We start from the raw sequence: 20,852 nt of genomic DNA, 5'->3' as shown, positions 1-20,852 counted from the left end.
CAGGCCTAGAGACGGGAGGTCCTAGGTTCAAATCTGGCCTCAGACACTTCCCAGCTGTGTGACCCTGGGCAAGTCACTTGACCCCCATTGCCTACCCTTACCACTCTTCTGCCTTGGAGCCAATACACAGTATTGACTCCAAGATGGAAGGTAAGGGTTTTAAAAGAAAAAACATATTTTATCCAATATCTACTTGCCTTATGAAGCAATAGTTTTATTCTGAATTTAGTGTTTGAAAGAGACTGTTACATGTAATGCTTAGTCTCTGATTTGTTTCTTCTTTAGGATTTGATTGAGAAAAGCATTGAGAATGCTGATTCACAGAGAGAAATCATTATAAATGGAATTAAAGCCTTTGGTGCAGTTTAAGTAAGAAGAGGATATGCTTCTCCAATAGTACTTTCCAAATTCTGTAATTTGATTGATTGTGAATCAATTCAGAGTTTCTGGTTATTTCAGAGATCAATTAGATTATCTTTCTGTGGGTCATTGTTAGTTGCTTTTTTCCCCAACTTGGTATGAAATAAAGCCTCATATCTCACAATCATTCATTTGTTTTTCAGTCAGCACAAAATATGTCTATATCTTTCTCTTTCATAATTACCCATGTTTCCTTTTAATAATCTTTCTTCTTAGTCCTCCCTTTCTCGCTGTTTTCACTGAGATCTTTTTTAAAATTAATAATACTACTACTTTTTCAAATTTTCAATGAGATAATATAATTTTTTACAAAATATTTCCAGTGCTGCCTTGACAAACTTCCTGTATGTTTTGAGGACTCTCATACTGTAGAATGAAAACCCGTGATATAGAGGATATAAATTAGTACACAATTATTTATATAATAATAATATTAGCTAATGCCAAAATCATCAGATATTGAAATCCAAATTTCTAACAGTTTCTTGGCCCCAATTGTACCTCTTTGAAAGAGGCTAAAAGATGTTTTCTGATGTTTAATAATGCAAGAGAATAACATGAAAAAAATTGAGTACTAAATATAGAAAGTAAATTCTTAGAAGGGAAAAACAAAACAAAAACTCTTTGCTTTGCAAGTTTTCATACTACAAGAAAACAATCAGAGAAATATGATAGTTATATCATCAAAAATATATTTTAGAAATTTTCAGAATTCTGTGGTTTCTAATTATTCCCTTTTTGTGCTGGGTTAATGCCATTTAGTTTCCAGATGCATTTACCCCACTACCTCCATCTCTTTCTATTTTCTTACCCATCTACTTGAATTTCATAGGATACTCAAATTCTGTCATCTGTAGGACTTTGGATTTTAGCATGATGCTGTGAAGTATCATAAGACACAACTCTGGATGTGCTAGGGTTGTAGGAGTCTGGAAAGTAATGAAATGTTAGGTAAGGCAGTAAGGCAAGATTTATGGAAAAGGAGTATAAGGGGAAGTGATGATCTGAAAACAGAGCTGGAAGATAAGACAGATAGGATAAATCAACTGCAACAAATATTCTGATATAGTTCCACACATTCATAATGGAAATGCTAGCATTATTATTATTGAAGAAGATAAAAATAAGTTATATTTTCTTTTCCTTATTTTAATTTGTAGAGTGGCTTCATATAATTCAAAATACACACTATATATTATACATAACATATACATATATATGTGCATATATGTGTATACACCCCACATATGAACTATTCTGTTTGGTTCTGCTAACTTTGTTTTTGGAAATATAAGCTGTTTAGAGAGGGACATATTACACCTGTTAGGAAGACCTGGTATCTTTGGCATATGAGAATAGTGTGAGTAGTCAGTATGTGTTTAGTCTGAAAAAGTAAAGGCTTCAAGGACCTTTAGAGTGGTCTGCAAATGCCTGGACTCTTTCATTGTACTCTTTACTTCCAGGAGCAGAGCAATTACCAATGAGTGAAGTTTCATAAGGTATAGTTTGACCCAATACAAGAAAAAAAATTGCTAACAATAAGAAATGGTCCAAAAATTGAAGGAATTTTCTTGGTAAATCATGATTTTGCTTCAAAAGTATTTAAGCAGATAATGGATAATTTATTCTTAGAGATTTTGTAGATTGCATCCATATCTGGATATGAAGAGAAAATTAACTCAAACTCTCAAATTCTAGACTTGTTTTCTCATCTGATCTCAACAAAAACCATAAAAAATAGCAGGAGGTTATATATTATCTAATAAACCCATTCTACAACAAAAAGGGAATTAAGACTCAGATGGTTTAAGTGACTTATCTAAAATCACAAAAATTGTTACTGGTGATGATGGAAATATAAATCACATAGCCTGGCTCCTGATAGCAAGTCTCAAAACAAAATCTTGAGATGTTTTAGAAGAGGAATAAATACAGAAGAAAATGGACTCAGTTGTTAGTTACTCTTTGTTAAGATACTTAAAAGGAAAGCACTAACCAGAAAAACTCAGAACAACTCATTTGAACCATTAAGGAGCATTTGAAAACATGCATCTTTTAATTTATTTAAAAAATTGTCATTTTAAACATTACATTAACTAATGTCTAACTATTATGTTGGGATTTTTGTTTATTTTCCCTTCATGAAAAAAAAAAGTACAGTCCTTTGTCCACTGACACACTGCCTCCCAAGAACAAAATATTCCTCAAAAAAAATGCAAATCTTAAAGGGAAAAAACAACCAGACAACTATGCCAATAGGAATTGATTAAATCTTTTCATAGCACTGCATTTTAAATCACTTGTGAAGTGGTAATAACACAGACTGTTGATCGATCTTCTCCTTGAAGGGTGACTAACCTTTCAATGAAGCCCTACTTCCAAGACTGATATCTTGCTGTTACATTGTGAGGCTTCTGGTATTATATTCCATCACAATGAGAACACTCAATGAAAATATTGCTCAGGGGCATCAGAATGTTCCAGTCCCTCATGAAGCAGTCTCCTCTCCTTCCCTGCTTTTTGAAGTTGTTTTAGGAGAAGATTCCTCTTGAAGTGCTTAGTGTTGCCTCACTTCTTTTATGGGTCAAAAAGATTTAAAAAGAGTCCTTTCAGACATCTTAATTTCCCTGAAAATACTCTTTCAAAATAACAGGAAAAATGTTTCCCATTTTATGGTGGTGGCAGGGATGTGGCAGAGGTTCAGTCTGTTTTCTTCCTCCCAGTTAGGTCCCCTAAAAGTCTGTTTTTATTTCTAGTTAAAGCACTTTTCCATATGACAGTCTTACCATAATTCATGATAGTGGCCATGTTTCCTCTTAATTTTCCTTCCCTAAGTTCCTTCTACTGATCTACTTGAGTATGAATTGGAATTTTTGGTGTGGACTAAGAATATAAATAACTTTCTGAACAAAAAAGATATTTATGAGTTACAGGATTAGCAAGCATGTGGATTTTTCAGAGAAATTAGTGGCTCAGTGAAAGAAATGTCTATTATATCTACTAAAAATTGAGAATATAATTTTCTGTGCTGATTCTCAAGATTAAAATATAAATCCATGAAAACAACAAAGAACTACACCAGTGTCTAATATGACTCCCAAATGCTCTTTAAAACCTTAGATATAGAAACAGAGATAGAAAGATAAAGAGAGACAGAGATAGAATGACTGAGGAGAAAGAGAGGAGATAAAGGAAAGGAAGACAGAGCAAAGGAAAAGGAAAGAGAGAAAGGAAGGAAAAAGTGAGACAATATTTTAACATTAGATCTTTTATATGTACATATTATATATACATATATAAACATATGTATTCTATTAGTTTCTCTGGCATATTTTTCTATTACCATTTTAAATGATTTAAAACTAGCCAGCACCAAAGGAAGAGATGTTTTAATATTTCAAAGGATTGGCTCAAATGTCAAAAGAATCATTCAGACCCATGAATGAGCATTGGCTGTGTGTCCTATTCAAAAGAGACACAGTCAGATGCAGTTATTGTCCAAATCTCATTTTCACTCATATTCAGCGATGTGCTAATAAATGCTTTCCAACTACATTATTCACTTCCTTCAGTCTGAACAATCAACAAAAGAATAAATCAAGCATTGATTTGTAATGTTTGCCAATACCAAAGATGTGAATGCTCACATGGAATATTTAACAATCAGCTCTCCTAATCTAAGTCAAGCTGGCACCAGTAAACCTCTGCTCTATCTACCTTTAAAAAAATAAATATGATTCTCATCTGTGTGGAAAATCCCCATTGTGGAAACTTCCTCCACCAATAGAGATAAGTAACTGATAAGTAGCTTTTCAGGCAGGTACATGAAAGGATTCAACAATTTGCCTGTAATCACGCAACTAATATTTATTTATCAGAGGCAGAGATTGACTTAGATGCTTCTGACAACTCTACCTTGTAGCATTTCCAAAGAAAAATCTAAAGCAATTTTTATTTCCAAATTGCCATCCATTTCAGTATTTGATCTGGCACCATGCTGGCACTTGTTGTTAGTCGTTCATTCATGACTGACTCTTTCTGATCCCAAGATCCATATGTATCCATGAGTTTTTTTTTTTTTTTGGTGAGGATGCTGGAGCATTTTTCCTTTTCCAGTAGCACTTTGTGAGGCAATCAGAGCTTAAGTGACTTGCCCAGAGTCCCATAGCTAGGAGGTTTAAGGCCAGACTGGAACCCAGGTCTTCCTGACTTCAGACTCAATGCTCTCTCCACTGAGTCACAGCTAACTCTTATGTCCCTGGCATAGAGAAGACACTTAATAAATGTTTGCTGACTGAGATGTATGTTGATATATAATAAAGAAAAATATCTTTATAAATAGAAATAGGACAAATAGAAAATCATTGAAGCCAAGACTGTAAAGATGATCTATTCTATCCCATTCTTCTCATCTTGTAGATGAGATTTATCATACAACAGAAAAATAGAGAGTATAACAGAATTGTTATTTAGTTGTGTCAGAGCCTTTGTGACCACAATTAGGGTTTTCTTGGCAAAGGTCTTAGAGTGGTTTTCCATTTCCTTCTCCAACTCATTTTATAGATGAGGAAACTGAAGCAAAGAGGGTTATGTGACTTTCTCAGGATCACACAGTTAGTAAGTTTCTGAGGACAGATTTTAATTCGGGTTTTTCTGGCTCTAGGATCAGCATTCTATTCACTGCATCACCTAGCTTCCCTTGGCCTAATAATTAGTCAGTGGCATGGTCAGCACTTGAATACAGTTCATCTGACTTACCTGGCAAGTGCTTTTTTACTATGAAGAACATTCTCTGATGATATGCATTTTCAAAATTCCAATAGAATAAGATCTCCCCCCAAAAAAGTAAAGCAAATGTCTTTGGTCACATGAGGTAATCTACAGCCTTTGAATGTCATAGATGGCAAACACTGTAATATTAGTAATTGAAGCATCATGACAGAATAAATAGAAGGCATAAAATCCTTAAGAAGATATAGATTCAAGTCTTCCTGCTGACACAGACTACCTCTGAAAACATGGCTAAGTCAATTAATCTCTCAGTGATCCCCAACATTCATCTCCAAGAGAGTTAATTACATATCAGTTATAGATCTTTAACTGTGTAATTTTATAATGAGTTTCTCAGGCTAATGAAATTATGAATCTGGACCTATAACCAGGAACATATCTCATTTTTGTTTCTTTTTTGAGTATCCTACTGCAATGGAAAAATCATTGGGATTGGAATCAGGGATCTGGGTCTAAATTTTGGCTCTGCTACTCATTATCTGTGTGACAAAAGAAATATTTCTTCTACTCTTTGAGTCTCCATTCCTCATCTTTAAGATGATAGGCTGGTAGTACCAGGCTCCTAAGGTCCCTTCCAACTGTAGATATATGAATATAATCTAGGAGTTCATTGGTATAGAGAAGGTGCCTGCTATGTACCAAATGCTTTGTCAAACATGGTTTGTCTGAAATAGAAGACTGTTGGAGTAAAAAAGTTGTTTTAGGCTCTACCAGTATGTATCTGCACAGTTTTTAAAATAATTTAATAGGAAAAAAAGGCTAATATGATTTGGGACTGTATTAAGTGGAGCAGAGTTTCCAGAAACAAGGAGATGGTAATCCTACTGCACACTGCCTTCATCTTTCTTCATCTGCAGCATTGTGTTCAGTTCTGGGAAAGAGGGTTGAAGGTGGACACTGATAAACCTAGAGTGACCAGAGGAAGGCAATCAAGATGGAAAAGTGTCCTAAGACCATATCATATGAGGAACAGATGAAAGAACTAGGGACAGTGAGTCCAAAGAAAAGAAGACTCAGATAGATATCCTGTCTCCAAGTATTTGAAAAATCTGCAATGCAGAGGGAAGATTAAACTTAATTCTGTTTAACTCCAGAAAACAGGCACAGGAGCTTTGAGTTGAAGTTGAAAAGAAGTCAATTTTAGGCTCTATGGCAAAAAATCTTCCTCATAATTAAATCTGTCCAAAAGTGATATAGGTTTCTAGTTGATAGTGAGTTCCCTAGCCTGGGATCCTTAAAACAGATATTGTATGATCACTTCACAGATACTTTAGAGAAGATTCTATCAGGTATAGATGAACACTAAGTTCTTTTTCAACTCTCAAATTCTATGATACCCTGGCACTTCCTAGACTCTGGAACCTAGAGCAATAAAGGGCTAATTAATTTCCCTAAAGTCACACAGCTGGTACATGTCAGAGACAGTCCTTGAAACCAGGGCTTCTTTGACTCCAAGGGGAACTTTCTATTCAATTTGTCAGGATGAATCTCAGGATGTATTTAAGAGAAGGCAGGTCATCATCTAGTGTGTGCTAGAACAGCTACAATTGGCTCATGAGAACCCATTGTTAAATTTTAAGTGGAAACATGTGCACCTTGGAAACTGAAAAAGTTATGAAAATCAGTACCTGATTTAGTAGTTTATTGATTATCCAAACAAGAAAAATTACAGAGAAAGTGTTAATGATACAATTAAAACTTAAAATGATGTAATGGGTACAGTTTTCATTTTGGGATTTTTTTGAGAGCTAGTTGTTAAATATTTATCAGCACATCTCTGTGCACCCTGGTTAAAAAAAGAAGAGAAAAGACAGATTGCCTTTGAAAATACTTTTAAATCAAAAGGAATTCATTTCCCAATCAAATGATGTAAACAATATCTTGTATACTATTTTCAGCTCATCAAAAAGACAAATGGAATTTGTGCTTCTAAACTTTAGATGGAACAATTGTGCCCTTGCCCATTCATGTAGCCATTAATTTTAGGCAGAAGGTATTTTCCATGCAATTATAGATTAGGAATTCATATGACACCTTTTGTCAGAAGAGCAAGATTCCAAGAAGGGAAAGTCCAGCATAGGTCATTAAGCCCAGTTCTGTGTTGTTCTGCTGTAACCTTTTAAATATTTGATTTTGTACTCGTTGGACTTTCTCCCTCTCTCTATGTCAAGTTGCCAGAGCTGGAAAATGGATTGCCAACAATCAAATAATGGAGTATTTAAAAGGTCAAAATAATACAAATATCCTGATTTCTTTCAGAAAGAAAATGAGTTGTTAGAGCCCTGATGTGCCATCTCATGGCCCTATCTTGCTTAGAGCTTGACCATTTCCAGCAGAGAAGGGAGTTCACAATACTAGGACAATGCTATCCTTATGAAAATGCTAATGTGTACTGAATGATACCAACAGAACTATGTTCATTAAAATCATAATGAGCAATCTTACCATCCTTTAGGAATGCATTGATGTTCTAACTAAAAAATGCATATCCAGATGAGACATTAAAAATGAAGCTAGCTCTGAATTTCAGGCCCTTCAATTCTGATGTTTTGAGAGATCTCACTCATTATGCAGACTCTATCCTCACTCTCATTTTGCACACATGCCCTAAATTCAAGAATTTCCAAGCCTATACAGTAAGTGGAAATTTCCCCACAAGTAACATCAATCCATAAATCAGGGCAGCAAAGGGATCTCCTGCTATTCTAATGCATTTATTGTAATAACAGCTTCTAAATGTAATTTAAAAATGCAATTTTCCACTGCTTAAATTAGCTAGCTGTACAATGTGCATTCTGACGGCACCTATGGATTATTCTCAAGTGATCATAATAATGGCGATTTGTTGCCCCCAAATGATATCGTTCTGCAGTAAATGTAAGGCTGAGTTGAAAATGTAGATTGTTTGAAAACTGACAACCACCCAGTTTTTAAAAGTTCAGGAAAACAAGGTGGATTCTCATGAGAAGAAAAGTAATATTCTGTTTTTCTTCCTTCTGGAAGGCCATTGAAAATTATCAATATTATAGAACTATTTCCTCCAGGATAAAAATACAAAAACCTTTGTTTTGCATTGAAAGACTTTTGTAATCTGGTTTCTACCTATTTTTAACTGATTTCTCATTCTTTTTGCTTCACATATTCTATATGAGTCAGCCTGACTGCCTAGTCCTCTTCATATATAGGCATTTCTACGGCTCACCAACATTTCTTTGCATAGGCTACCCTATACACCAAGAACACAATCCTGACAACACATCCATCTTTTAGAAATTGTTTAGGGTTTTTTCCTGTCTTCAAGGTTCATCTCTAGTCATCTACTATCTGAGGTCTTTTTAGATCCTTCTGAGGATCAGTACTTTACGACGACCACCTATGCTCCAAAAGGATACCTTTCTGTTTATTATGTATGATTTGTATGAATTTATCCATTTATGTTCATCTCCTCAACTTCCCCCAGCAAAATATAAGCATCTTAGAGGCATGATTGATTCATGTTTACCTTTGTATACTGAGAGAACAGCAGATTGCTTGACAAAGAGGTAATTTTAAATAAATACTTGTAGGGAGAATGGTGATTGACCTTTGAAATGAGGCAAAGTGCCTGAGATATTTCACCAAAAAAACATCTTGATCTAGGGAGGCAAATCAACATTTTTAATGTGCAGAGTGCTTATTTGGTGAAAATATTTCCATTAGAAGTGGCAGGAACCAAATGCACTAAGTAATTTACCTCATATGAATAAGCAGTCATTCTAAATACAGTTAGGTCTCAATTCCCCATGCTGGTGGAGAGAAGTTATTCTAAATAATTCAAATACATGCAAAACTCAACCATTTCTTTCCTTCTTCCTTCCTTTTACTCTTTTTTCTCTCCCTTTATTCCTTCCTTTTTCTTTCTTCTCTATCTCTCTGTGTGTTTCTCTGTCTTGCTCTCTCTTTTTTCTTCCTTCCTTATTTCCTTCCAATTTTACTTTATTTCTCTGCTCTTCCTATTTCACTCAGGCTAGAATTTCCACATCTACTCATTGGTCTAATCCCACTACTGATCAGTATAGACACTTTAACCTTCTCTATTCTCAGCCTGTGTGATTTCATCACTCCTTGGTAACCTGGTATACCATCAATCCCCTCTCACCTTCCCAACCGCTCAACATATTGGTGTCAGACTGTTCAGACACTCAAACAGCTTTAACTCTATTATGACTCAGAACTCCCAAATCCAAGTTTTATTCAGTTTCCCTCAGAAGTAGGGATTACAAATACACATCACCATGCTCAGCCAGCATTAATTTCTTAAGGCTTTGGAAAATTGGACTTTATTATCATCTGAACAGCTCATATGGGTGTATTATCCAGAGAGGAAACTCCTTCCACTGATGCAGAGACTAGTTGGGAAGCAGAATGGTCAAAATTGCTTTACCAAAGCATTGTGAGTTCCTTGAACAATGAAGATGTCAGTAGTTCATATCCAAAGAGTAGAAAGAGATGTTCCTGGACCAAAGACAATTTGTAGCAATCATTAATCACTGAGCCACATGTCAACTATAAAACTATTGCTCTCCTCTACTGGAGTATGTGGCTTAGATTTTGTTGACATCTGCATCAAGATCTAGTCATGACTACTTCATCAATTTTATGATTTAGTGATTTAACTTGGATCCTCCTAAGATTCATTATCCATAACATTAACACAAAATGAACTTTTGACCATGCACCAAAGTGAGAGGGATGGTAAATTACTCTTAGGAACAAGCTCTAAATTGATGATAATGATGATAATGATGATGATGAAGATGATAATAATAATAATAATAAAGAGGAGGGTTTGCATATAGTGGGTACTCTGGGGAGCAATTGGTTGTTCAATAACTCCATAAAAGTGTTCCCCAACATTGCAGTAATTCCCTGAGCTAACAAAGGGAGCAACTTGGAGAAAGGAGTAATAATTTGAGGAAAAAGAGAAGACTTGAAAAACATTTTTTTAATTTAATTAGACCATAACTTATAATCTTTAGGGAATTACCTAAGGCACTATTCGGTGATTTGCACAAGGCACACAAGGAATTATATCAAAAATAGAATATTAACTCAGTCTTCCTCACTCTAAGACACTCCTTTCCACCATGCCATGTTGCCTCTCCTTGGAAAGAATTACATAATATTTTTTGCATGTGTGGCAGACTTGCTTCTTTATTTGCTGACATTTTATTTAACTTGAAAAATAATATATTATATGAGCATATACGTTAATTTCATAATATGACAGCATATTTTAAAAGGGGGATGGTCATAGTAAAGGGTGAAGGTATGAGAGAAAAGTGGTTTGTAGAGAACTTTGGATGAAAGAAGAAGTTAGATCTAAGATTTCCAACAGGCAGTCTACCAAAATGTGTAATTCACTGATGGATAATTGATAATCAACTATAAATTGTTTGTGCTTAGGAATAGTTTACAACCTAGTTGCTCACAAGTTATATATTCAAAGAAAATTAAGAATGAAGGAATTTTAGTGGTTTTGTTTTTTGAATGAGTAATGATTGGTCAAGTTCAGACCTATAATTTCATCAGTGTGGGGAACTCCCATTATAAAAAATGCCTTCCTTAAATATATAGACAAGAGCATCGACCTTCAAAGCTGTCTAGTGACCCTAAAAGTTTTAATGGCTTACCCACTGTTACGTATCTAGTAACTGAGAAGAGCAGACCTTGAACCCAGTTCTTCTTGGCTCCAAGGTCTACACTCTAACTACTTCACCATGCTCTCTCTTATACTTTATATTACAAAGTATGAAAAAGAAAAAACAAAACAAAAACTTAGACCCTAAAAAAAATCCTTCATTGTTATCAACGTATTTTTCTCTAACTACAATAAATATATGTTTCTTTTCAGGAAATGTTTATTTTATCTTATTTTTAAAAACTAAGAGACTTCTTATACTGCCATATTGGAATAAGTAGATTTAAGGTTCATAATTATGGGGTCACTTACATTTTCCCTAAACATCAATTTCTACCTAAAATCAATAAGAATTCTGAAACCATTCCAATAATCACCCTTAAGTATCATATTAAAGGGATTTAGCTGTGTGATCTGTTTTAAACTGCTCTCAGGAACAATTGGCTGCTTTTCACAGGAGTTGAAAGAAAAGATGGATGAGCTCCTGCCCTTGATCCCAGTCCTAGAACAGTACAAAACGGATGCCAAGTTAATCACCCAGTTCAAAGAGGAAATTAGGAATCTGTCTGCAGTCCTCACGGGAATTCAGGAAGAAATTGGGGCCTATGACTATGAGGAACTACATCAGAGGGTGCTCAGCTTAGAAACCAGACTTCGAGACTGCATGAAGAAGCTAAGTAAGTTGAATACTTTTATTTACTTTTCTGAGTTATATGTTTATCTTTGTTAAAACTAAATCATTTGCTTTGGTAATATGGAATATAGCTACTCTAAGAGGCCAAGGAAATCATCTTAACTTCAGGTATTGAGATAATGAAAATAAATTACTCAACACAAACAGAGGCTAAATGATTAGGAAAAGGAAGTCCTTTCGATTTAAATATATTTTCAAAAGCAAACTGTTTTGTTTTGTTTAATAATGGAATAATGTAACATTGTCTCTCCTCAAATATATCATGAGAGTCATCCTGGAAGAGTGGATAGAAATTCAACCTCTGAGTCAGAAAATCTCAAGTTCAAGTCCCACCTCTAACACATATTGGTTGGATAACCTTGGGAAAGTGACCTACTGCTTTTACTTCTCTGTTCTTCCAGTTGCATCCCTGATCCTAGTCTCATTACAACCAGTACAAAAAGATATTCTTATCTCATCAGAGAAGCAATGATCCCTTTCCTTGTGACCTCCAGAGAGAGGGAAACAACTACTTCCCAAAAAAGCCTTTTGAGTAGATTTAATATTTATTAATTCTGCCTTGTCATGAAATTTAAATTAGGCTCTTTGTATCTTCCAAATACTGTTGCTAGTCTCTCTACTAGAGCCAAACAGACAAGTCTACAAATCCTTGAGAAAAGGGGTTTTACCCCTCCTAAACTTTCTATTCTCCAGGCAAAAATACTCTAGGTTTTTCAAGAGATCACCTTAAGTATTAACTCAGGGCTCTTCACCATTCCAATTGCCTTCCTCTAGGTATCCTTTAACAAAAATCAATGTCCCTCTCTGAATAAAGTGTGCCTCAAATGAATTAAGTACATTTTGATATTCAATTAGCAAATAACTAACTTTCTGGAGAGCTTGCCACCATTTCAGTGACATGAAAATCACAAACTAACAAATGGAACTAAACACAGAATAGAGTTGAGATATGTGCTTGATCTAGATGTCTTTGAATTTCCTTCCAACTCTAATTATATCAAGTAATAAAGATATAAAAAATGTATACAATGATTTTGAAAGTGCTTTCTAAACCTTTAGAAAGTACTTTCCTCATAACTCTATAGGAGGCAAGGAAACAAAATCTCAACCTACACAGGAAAAAGAATAATGACTGGAAAGTCAGAGGCTTGGATTAAAATTCTGCTCCTGGCACATACCTCTGTGACTTTGGGCAAGTCACCTATCATCCCTGAGTCCTAATGTCTTATTTTGTAAACTAAAGGAATGGGCTAGGCTACCTAGGAAGTCCTTTCTTTCTCTGGATCTATGAATTGATGACATTCCTTTACAGATTAGAGAACCAAGGCTCTGAAAAGGGATGCTTGAAGTGCCTAGAATTACATAGCCTGAAAATATTGGTGCCAGGACTCTAGTCTAATGACTCCACAAACAAAGCAGCAAAGCAGGAACTGCTATAACCATATTATCTCTCTAATAGCCTTGTTGATGGAAGAGAATATGCTAGATTTGGCCAATAATTCAATGTTTGAACTATAGTGGGAAGATTACTGAAGGACAATATCTTAGAACTCTCTGGAAAAGAGCAGTAGTCAAAACCACTCCACCAAAGCACACTCAGTATCCTGGAGAATCAGGGATATCAGTGATTCAAATGCATGGGAGGGGATAAAAGGGGAAGAGGGTATGCCTGGCTCACAGACAGAATTTACAGCATTTAACTATAAGTTGACTACAGAACCACTGCTCTCTTCCACGGTAGGCTCTGGCTTGGATTTTGTTGGTAGCTACATCAAAATTTAGTCATGACTACTTCATAAACTTTATGAGTTAGTGATTTCACTTTGGTCCTCCTGGGATTCATGTCTACAGCACAGATATAAAATGAGCGGTTGGTCATGGCCTGAGATGGGAGGGAAGGTGAAGCCTCTTCAGGAACTAACTCTATGTATGTTGTTAAGAAAAAGGAATGCTTACACATAGAAGGTACTCCAGGGAGCACTTGGCTGCTCATTAACTTCAGAAGTGTTTCCCCTGAGTAGAATAAGACTATGTGCTAAAACACAGAGCAAAGAGAAGGAAGGACTAACAGTTTGGGGAAAATAGCCATTTTGGTGGCTCAGTTGATAGAGTGCTGGGCTGGGAGTCAGAGAGACCTGATTTGAAATTTGACCTCAGACACTTACTACCCCTGTGTCTGGACTAGTAATATAACCTTTTTTCATGTTTCCTCATTTATAAAATGGAGATTATAATGGCACCTGAATCCCAGATTAGCATGAGAAAAAGTAAAATAATACTTGCAAAGCATTTTGCCAACCTCAAAGTACTATATAAATTATATTTCTCATTATTAGAAATAGAAAATAAATACCAGGGAAAGGGAAAAAAAACATCCATGGAATTTCAGAGTTGGAGGAGATCTGTGAAACCAGGTAGTCTAACTATTGGTGAAATAAAATATCTCTCTACAAAATGACAAAGAAGTGGCAACTCAGGCTCAGCTTCTTCTAAACAATTTGGAAGAACCATCTCTGACCTGTTCATAGTTATGTCAGGTTTGTTTTATTTATCTAGCTATGATCCAGAGGCACCTCACTTCATTTTCAGACAGCTTATTAAGAAGTAGTCACTTAAATCAAGCCTAAATTTGCCTCTTTGCAACTTCAAGCTATTATATTCTTCTCTCTGGAGCCAAGCAAAATAAGCCTGATCAATTTTCCATATCCTTAAAATGTTTCATGATAGCTCCCATTACCCTTTGAATCTCTTTTCCTTCTAATAATCTACATAAGCATGAACTGAAGGCTCTTTACCATCCTAGTCACTTTGTTAAATGCCTTGTTTAAATCGATGCACAAAGCTTCCTCTTAACCAAATCAAAGGTTAGAATGGAAGTTTTTCAGGCATATAGAGTATTTCAGTTTTAAATGAAGAGTCCCCCTAGTCATATGATGAAAGATTTAGATTTTAGACCTCATCAGGTCTGATGACTTCCTTTTTCTGATTTGGATACTGAAGTCCAGAGTTAAACAACCAGTAAGTGTCTGAGGAAGTTACTAACTCAGATTTTTCTGATTCCAAATGCAGTGCAGAATCTATTGTGTGCACTGCCCCAGTAAAGACCTAGGCCAATTGGCTTGTAAATAAAATGTACTGTCATAGTAGAAGGATATGGTTTCAGATCAGCCTAATTCTTAGATGACACATATATTCCTCTCTGACCCATCAATGAAATGAAATCTGAAAGCTTTACTTTATGCTGACCCCTACTGCGGTAATCCCAGAACAACACTATCATAGTTGTTACAGAATATTCTTTTTCATTATGAACAATAAGAAATGACATCAGTGAAATTAAGAATATGAAAAGGAACCCAAAACTAGTAACAAAAATACCATCCAACATCTCATTCATTATCAGTGGGGATCATTGTTTTAGGTATAACCCATGAAATAGTTTTTCATAATTATTATTTAGAGAGATAAGGAAGCAATTGTCATTCTTCAGGAAAAAAAATTTACTTCATTTTTAAACAGAAATGATACAGTAGTTATTGGAAAAAATTGTTTTTGTCACAGAATTGTTTTAATTAAATTACTCCTTGTTATATTCTTCCTTCATGATAAGAATAGCTTGGGTTATTTGATAACTGATGCTATTTTTATCTTGGATAAAGAAAAATATGAGAATCATCATGACATAATAGAGTTATAGCCTAAGACATAGGAAGACTTATATTCATAAATGTAGAGACAGGAAGAATTTTTGAGAACATTTATTCCAATTCCCACATTTTACAAATGTGGAAACTGAGACTGGGGAATAATAAAAGACTCACGCAAGGTCCATAGGTATTAGAGGTCAATGGCAGCATTTAAGTACAGGTCCTCTGCTTCTAGGACCTTTCCATTTTATCCTGCTTCTGATATATGGTTATGTGGAGCTGGGTTTGTCCCTTAACCTCTCAGTGCCCCAACATCTAAGATTATAAATTGAAAATCTAATTAGGGTTAGAAGGGACCTCAAAAGTCATCAAGTTGACTGAACAGAAATCTCCTTTGAAATATCAAGGATAAATTCACTCGATCCCTTTTTAAATACTTTCCATGACAAAGAACTTCTTATCTTATTATTTTTAAATATTTCTCATCATTAGGGAGTTTATATCATGTTAAAATAGAACTCTGTGTAATATCTGCCCCTTGTTCCTAATTCTACCTTTCAGTGCTAGCTAATCAAACCTAAATATTCTTCCTTTCTAAAGCATGAAGAAATGTCCTGAGATCACCTCTACCTACCACATAGTTTGGGTATTTTTGTTTTGTTTTCATTTTTGTCTTTTTTCCAATATAACTGGCATCACACCAAAGCACAAAAGCAGACTCTCAAATCAAGTAAACAGCAAAAAAATTCAGATGATCTACTATGATCAAATCTCTTACCAAGTGCTTGGATGTTATAAAATGATTACACTTTAAGATATCTGGTTATATTTTCAGTTGATACTAATACAAAATATCAGTTCATCTTGGCTCCCATCCTTATTGGTTTGCCTTGTAAGAACCTATTTTTGCTCCCATGGATTTGTTGTCACCAATGTAAGAGCCCAGGCTCTGGGAATGAGTTCATTGTTTGTTTCCTGGGCTCATACCATAAATGCTAGCCTACAGCTCCTCCCACCATGTAGAGCCTCGGCATCTGTTATGGACAGATGGACTCTCCTAAAACAGTGTGGCAGACAATAGAATGTTCTAACCTAGAAAGATCCTGAGATTTAGAAAGAGGGTTCATGGGATGTTGAAGAGGAAAACTATTTAGTATGAGAATAGGGTTGAATTCTAGCATTTCACACTGGGCATCCCTGGCCTTATTGTGCTAGAAATCATTCCTGTTTGTTTGTTCAGCTGGTTCAGTTCTTAGCATTATAATCCAGAGGGAATGAACCTCTGCCCCTCTGCCTCTGCTCTTGTACTAACTAGGTGCATTTGGTATTTAGACCTAAAAGGGATAATAACCTGCATGGCCAATAATTCAAAGTTCTTTCAATTATTATTGGAATGAAAAGTCCCTCAGTTCAATAATTCCAAAATGTTGATTAAGCACCAATTTGTGTGGCAGGTATACTACCAGGTTCTGGGAACATAAAGAGAAAAGTGAAATAGTCCTTGCCATCACAAAGTTTTCATTCTCCCTAGTAGGTAAAGTGGAGGGCGCAGCATTCAAACACTCAAATAGCTGGGTAGAAATAGAAATAGCACTAGTTCTGGAATCCATGGAACTGGATTTAAATCCTGCTTCTAATATTATTATCTGAGATGCAATGGATAAGCCATTCCACTTCCTTCTATCTCAGTCTCCAACTTTAAAATGGAGTTCAAATGGATAGCCTCTGAAAGTCCTTGTAGCTCTAGATCAAAAGTCCCAAGCCATTTGACATCCACAAGCCTCAGTTTCCTCATCAGTCAAATGAGAGTAAATTAGATACAGTGGCCTCTATGGTCCTTTTCAGCTCCAGATCTATTATATATGTTGCTATAATTTCATTGATGTAGATATTTCTTCTTATAATGATCATAAGATGGCCATATCTCTTCATCTTTTTCCATATTCCCCATAAAGTCATCACAGAGAGTGCTGAAGTCCTTGCTTATCCTTTCAACATTGCCAGGATGCCATCGAAGTGCACAGACCATCCAACTATTATTGCTTATTCTTAACATGTCATCAGTCTACTTTTTATGTCATTTTTTCCAGATTCCTTGTCAATGTAATTTCTTAATATTCATTTTTCTAATATTTTTCTATCCATGTTCTTGCTTTTCCTCCAACCCTTCTCCTCTCCCCAACCAGCCCACATTTTTCCAGGCTATGTTTAATGTACACAGACAGCAAATACAAAGTGATAAAAGAATGTAATAAGCACTAAGGACTGGGCAAAATCAGGGAAGATCTCATTAACATATAGACTGAATGTGAAGACAACTTTAGGTTTTGGGGGCAGCTAGGTGGCAGATTGAATAGAATGCCCAGACCTGGAATCAAGACTTATTTTCCTGAGTTCAAGCCTGACTTCAGACTCTCACCAGGTGTATAATCCTGTGCAAATCACAATACTTTTTATCTCAGTTTCCTCCTGGGCTAGAGAAGAAAATGTCAAACAAGTCCAGTATCCTTGCCAAGAAAACCATAAATGGGTTAATAAAGAATAAGATGCAACTGAACAAGAAAAAGGGATTGTAACAGGTTAAGTCAAAAGACAAAATGGGTTCTAAACATGGAAATTAGCCTCAAAAGAAACAGTGATGAGTCAAAAAATCATCTATGCAGTCCTTAGTAAGTCAGTATGACTAGAATGCAGAGTTTGTAAGGAGGAATAATAGGAAATAAGTTAGAAAGGCAGATTTGGGCCACTTTGTGACGGATTTTAAATATAAAAAGTAAGAATTTGTTTTTTTTTCCCTTGAAGCAGTGTTGTTATGGGATCATTAGCATTTGATTTAAATCATATCTGCTTTATGAAGAGAAAAAACTATCTGAATATTTTTCTTCATATGATTTATGTAGACTACATGTCAGTTCTAAGCAGACACTGAACATCATCTAGGTCTAGGGTGTAAAATAGCCATTAACTACAAAACATAGTCAAATACAAACAACCATTTTTATTAATTTGGAATACAAATATGTGTGTGCAAAAAAGGCTAGAGTTGGAATGCACCTTCACAATCACTACTAGCCAAATTGATCTCCTCCCTGCCAAAAGAGAAAATATTATAGTATTGAGTATAGATAGCAACTTGAGACTTTAAATATATACCTTCAAAGATGGGTAAATGTCCCTGTTTAGACGCATTGAAATGTTAGTTTTTGCTCCATTCTGTGTTCACAGCCCTAATGATGAGAAATAATATGAACAATTTATAATATAAGAATTTTGGTATTTATTTTGCCATTCCGTGTGCATTCCACCAAAACAAAACCAGTTAACTTGTTCAATACCAGTTGGAATGCTCTTTCTTGTTAGACACCTCCCAGAAACACAAAAGGATGCAATTGGGCCCCTATCTAGTCTCAAATTCTACCCATAGTTTGTATTGTATTACAAAATGTCCTCACAGAGTTTAATGTTAAAATCATAGAATGATAGTATTTAGTCAACCAATAAACATTTATTGTACCAGGTATTCTGCTAAGTACTGGGATAGGAAAAAAGGTAGAGGGCAGACTATATCCTCTTTTATTCCCCATTATATAATGTAATGATATTATATATATATATATATACATATTATATAATTATAATTATATATGTATGTTTTATAATATAATTACAATATATAATATATTACATTATGTAATATAGTGTATATATTACATAATTATAATGTAATTATATATGTATATATTACACTAAATAATTTGAATTTTTAATATTTTAAATTTAATTTTATTTAATTAAATAAAATGAATTACGTTAAATATACATATATACACTATAATTATGTAATAAATGTATTATTACATTATGTAATAGGGAATAAAAGAAAGAAGAAATTTGAATCTGGAGGGGTTAGGAAAGGCTTCCTGTAGAAGATGAAGTTTTAGTAGAAACTTAATGGAAACTAAGGAAGCCAGCACACAGAGATGAAGAGGGAGAGCATTTCCAACATGAGGGACAGTCAGAGAAAGTGCCCCTAAAGATGAAGTGTCTTGTTCACAAATACCAAAAAGACTGGTTTCACTAGATAGGAGAGTATAAGATGGAGAGGAAGGTATAGGAAGACTGGAAAGACAAGAGAGAACTAGGTTTTTAAGGGCTTTGAATGCCAAGCAGGAGCGTGTGATCATGGAGGCAATAGGGAGATATTAGAGTTTAATGAGTGGGGACTGTGTGTGACATGATCCGATTTAGAAAATCATTTTTGTAGCTGAATGGAATATGGATCAGAGAATAATAAAACTTGAGGCAGGAAGAAGACCCATCAGGAGGCTATCACAGTAGTCTAGGCATAAGGTGATAGGGACCTGTGGCAGAGGAGTGGCAACATCAGAAGGGAGAAGGGGTATATATTGAGAATTAGAATATAGCTTAGAGAATATCTAATCCAACCTTTTCACTATATTGATGGAAAAATTCTCTCAGAGAGGCTAAATGACTTGACCAAGGTAACTCCAATAATGAATTTCAAAGCCAGGATTCTATCAACTTTTATTGAGCGTCATTGTAAGTTAGTGACAAGAGCTTTGGACTTGGAGTGAGAAGAAATGTGGTTTCAAATTCCAAATATAACACTTATTGTGTTATTTAGTTCCTCAAAACCTATTTCCTCTTATGAAAGATGAATATAATACTTTGTATAATGTTCATTGTAAGGAAAATGCTTCTAGAAATTTAAGTTATTACAGGTATAGATAACATGGAACTAAAATAATAAGAAATACCATGTTATCCATTATACCTGGGCTAGAAGTAGGGAGAAATGCTGATTAAAGTGCTCATCCTTTAGGAGTGCAGGAACCAAAATTGTATTTCTACTTTGTGAAACAGTGGTATGGATTCCTGGAGCAAGTGGTAGAGTAGTAAGTGAAAGTAGGGAGTATGATACCCTAGAAGAGAGCATTGGCTTTGGAATCAAAAGATCCATCATCATCATTGCTCCTCTTCTACATATTACTGGTAGGATCCTAGGCAAGTGTTCTGAGTCTCAGTTTCTCAAACTGTCAAATAAGGGGACATTTTACTAAATTATTTCTATGCTCCTTCCCAACTCTACATTTGTGATCTTTTGTTCCTAAAATCCACCCATCAGAGAACTGTTCCTTATCCATTAAACTCTCTCAATACCCTAAAATTAATTAATGATAGGCTACCTTGCTGGTAGAAGTAGACTGAGGAAGGGAAGAGTAGAATTTGAAGAGATGATAGTGGCATTTCTATACACTATGTTTATGAGTTTGTTTCTGGCATGTTAAATAGTGTATGCCACATATTGGTTTTATGTACAACACAAAATAGCCTCACTTAATATCTTCTGGTTGTAAATTTAGTCACTGACATATACATCTTGTTCATTTCAGTTAGGAAATTAAATATTTGGTGGGGAGACATAAAATAAAGAAATACCTTAGTAGCAACATTCTCTATTGGCCCCAAAGAGAGAACATGGAGATGTTTTATGGAGCAATGTAAAAAATAAAGCAGTTAGAGGCAGAAGACCTGGGTACCTTTTCTATCTCAACCTCTTTTTACTTGTGTGACCTTAGATGAGTCCTTTAATCTGTAT

General features: G+C 35.0%; 1 protein-coding gene across 2 annotated transcripts in view; it reads left to right on the top strand.

Annotated features, from left to right (window-relative positions):
• Nucleotides 1-20,852, top strand: part of OLFM3 (olfactomedin 3) — a 66,246-nt gene that overhangs the window by 33,627 nt on the left and 11,767 nt on the right. For both annotated transcript variants that reach the window (XM_044675893.1, XM_044675892.1), the window contains one exon: nucleotides 11,349-11,568. In XM_044675893.1, the coding sequence (XP_044531828.1) occupies nucleotides 11,349-11,568 (220 nt within the window). The remainder of the gene's footprint in view (nucleotides 1-11,348; nucleotides 11,569-20,852) is intronic.

This window comes from Gracilinanus agilis, chromosome 4, assembly GCF_016433145.1.
Source record: "Gracilinanus agilis isolate LMUSP501 chromosome 4, AgileGrace, whole genome shotgun sequence".
Classification (NCBI taxonomy): Eukaryota; Metazoa; Chordata; class Mammalia; order Didelphimorphia; family Didelphidae; genus Gracilinanus; species Gracilinanus agilis.
This window is presented reverse-complemented; position numbering and strand designations above follow the sequence as displayed.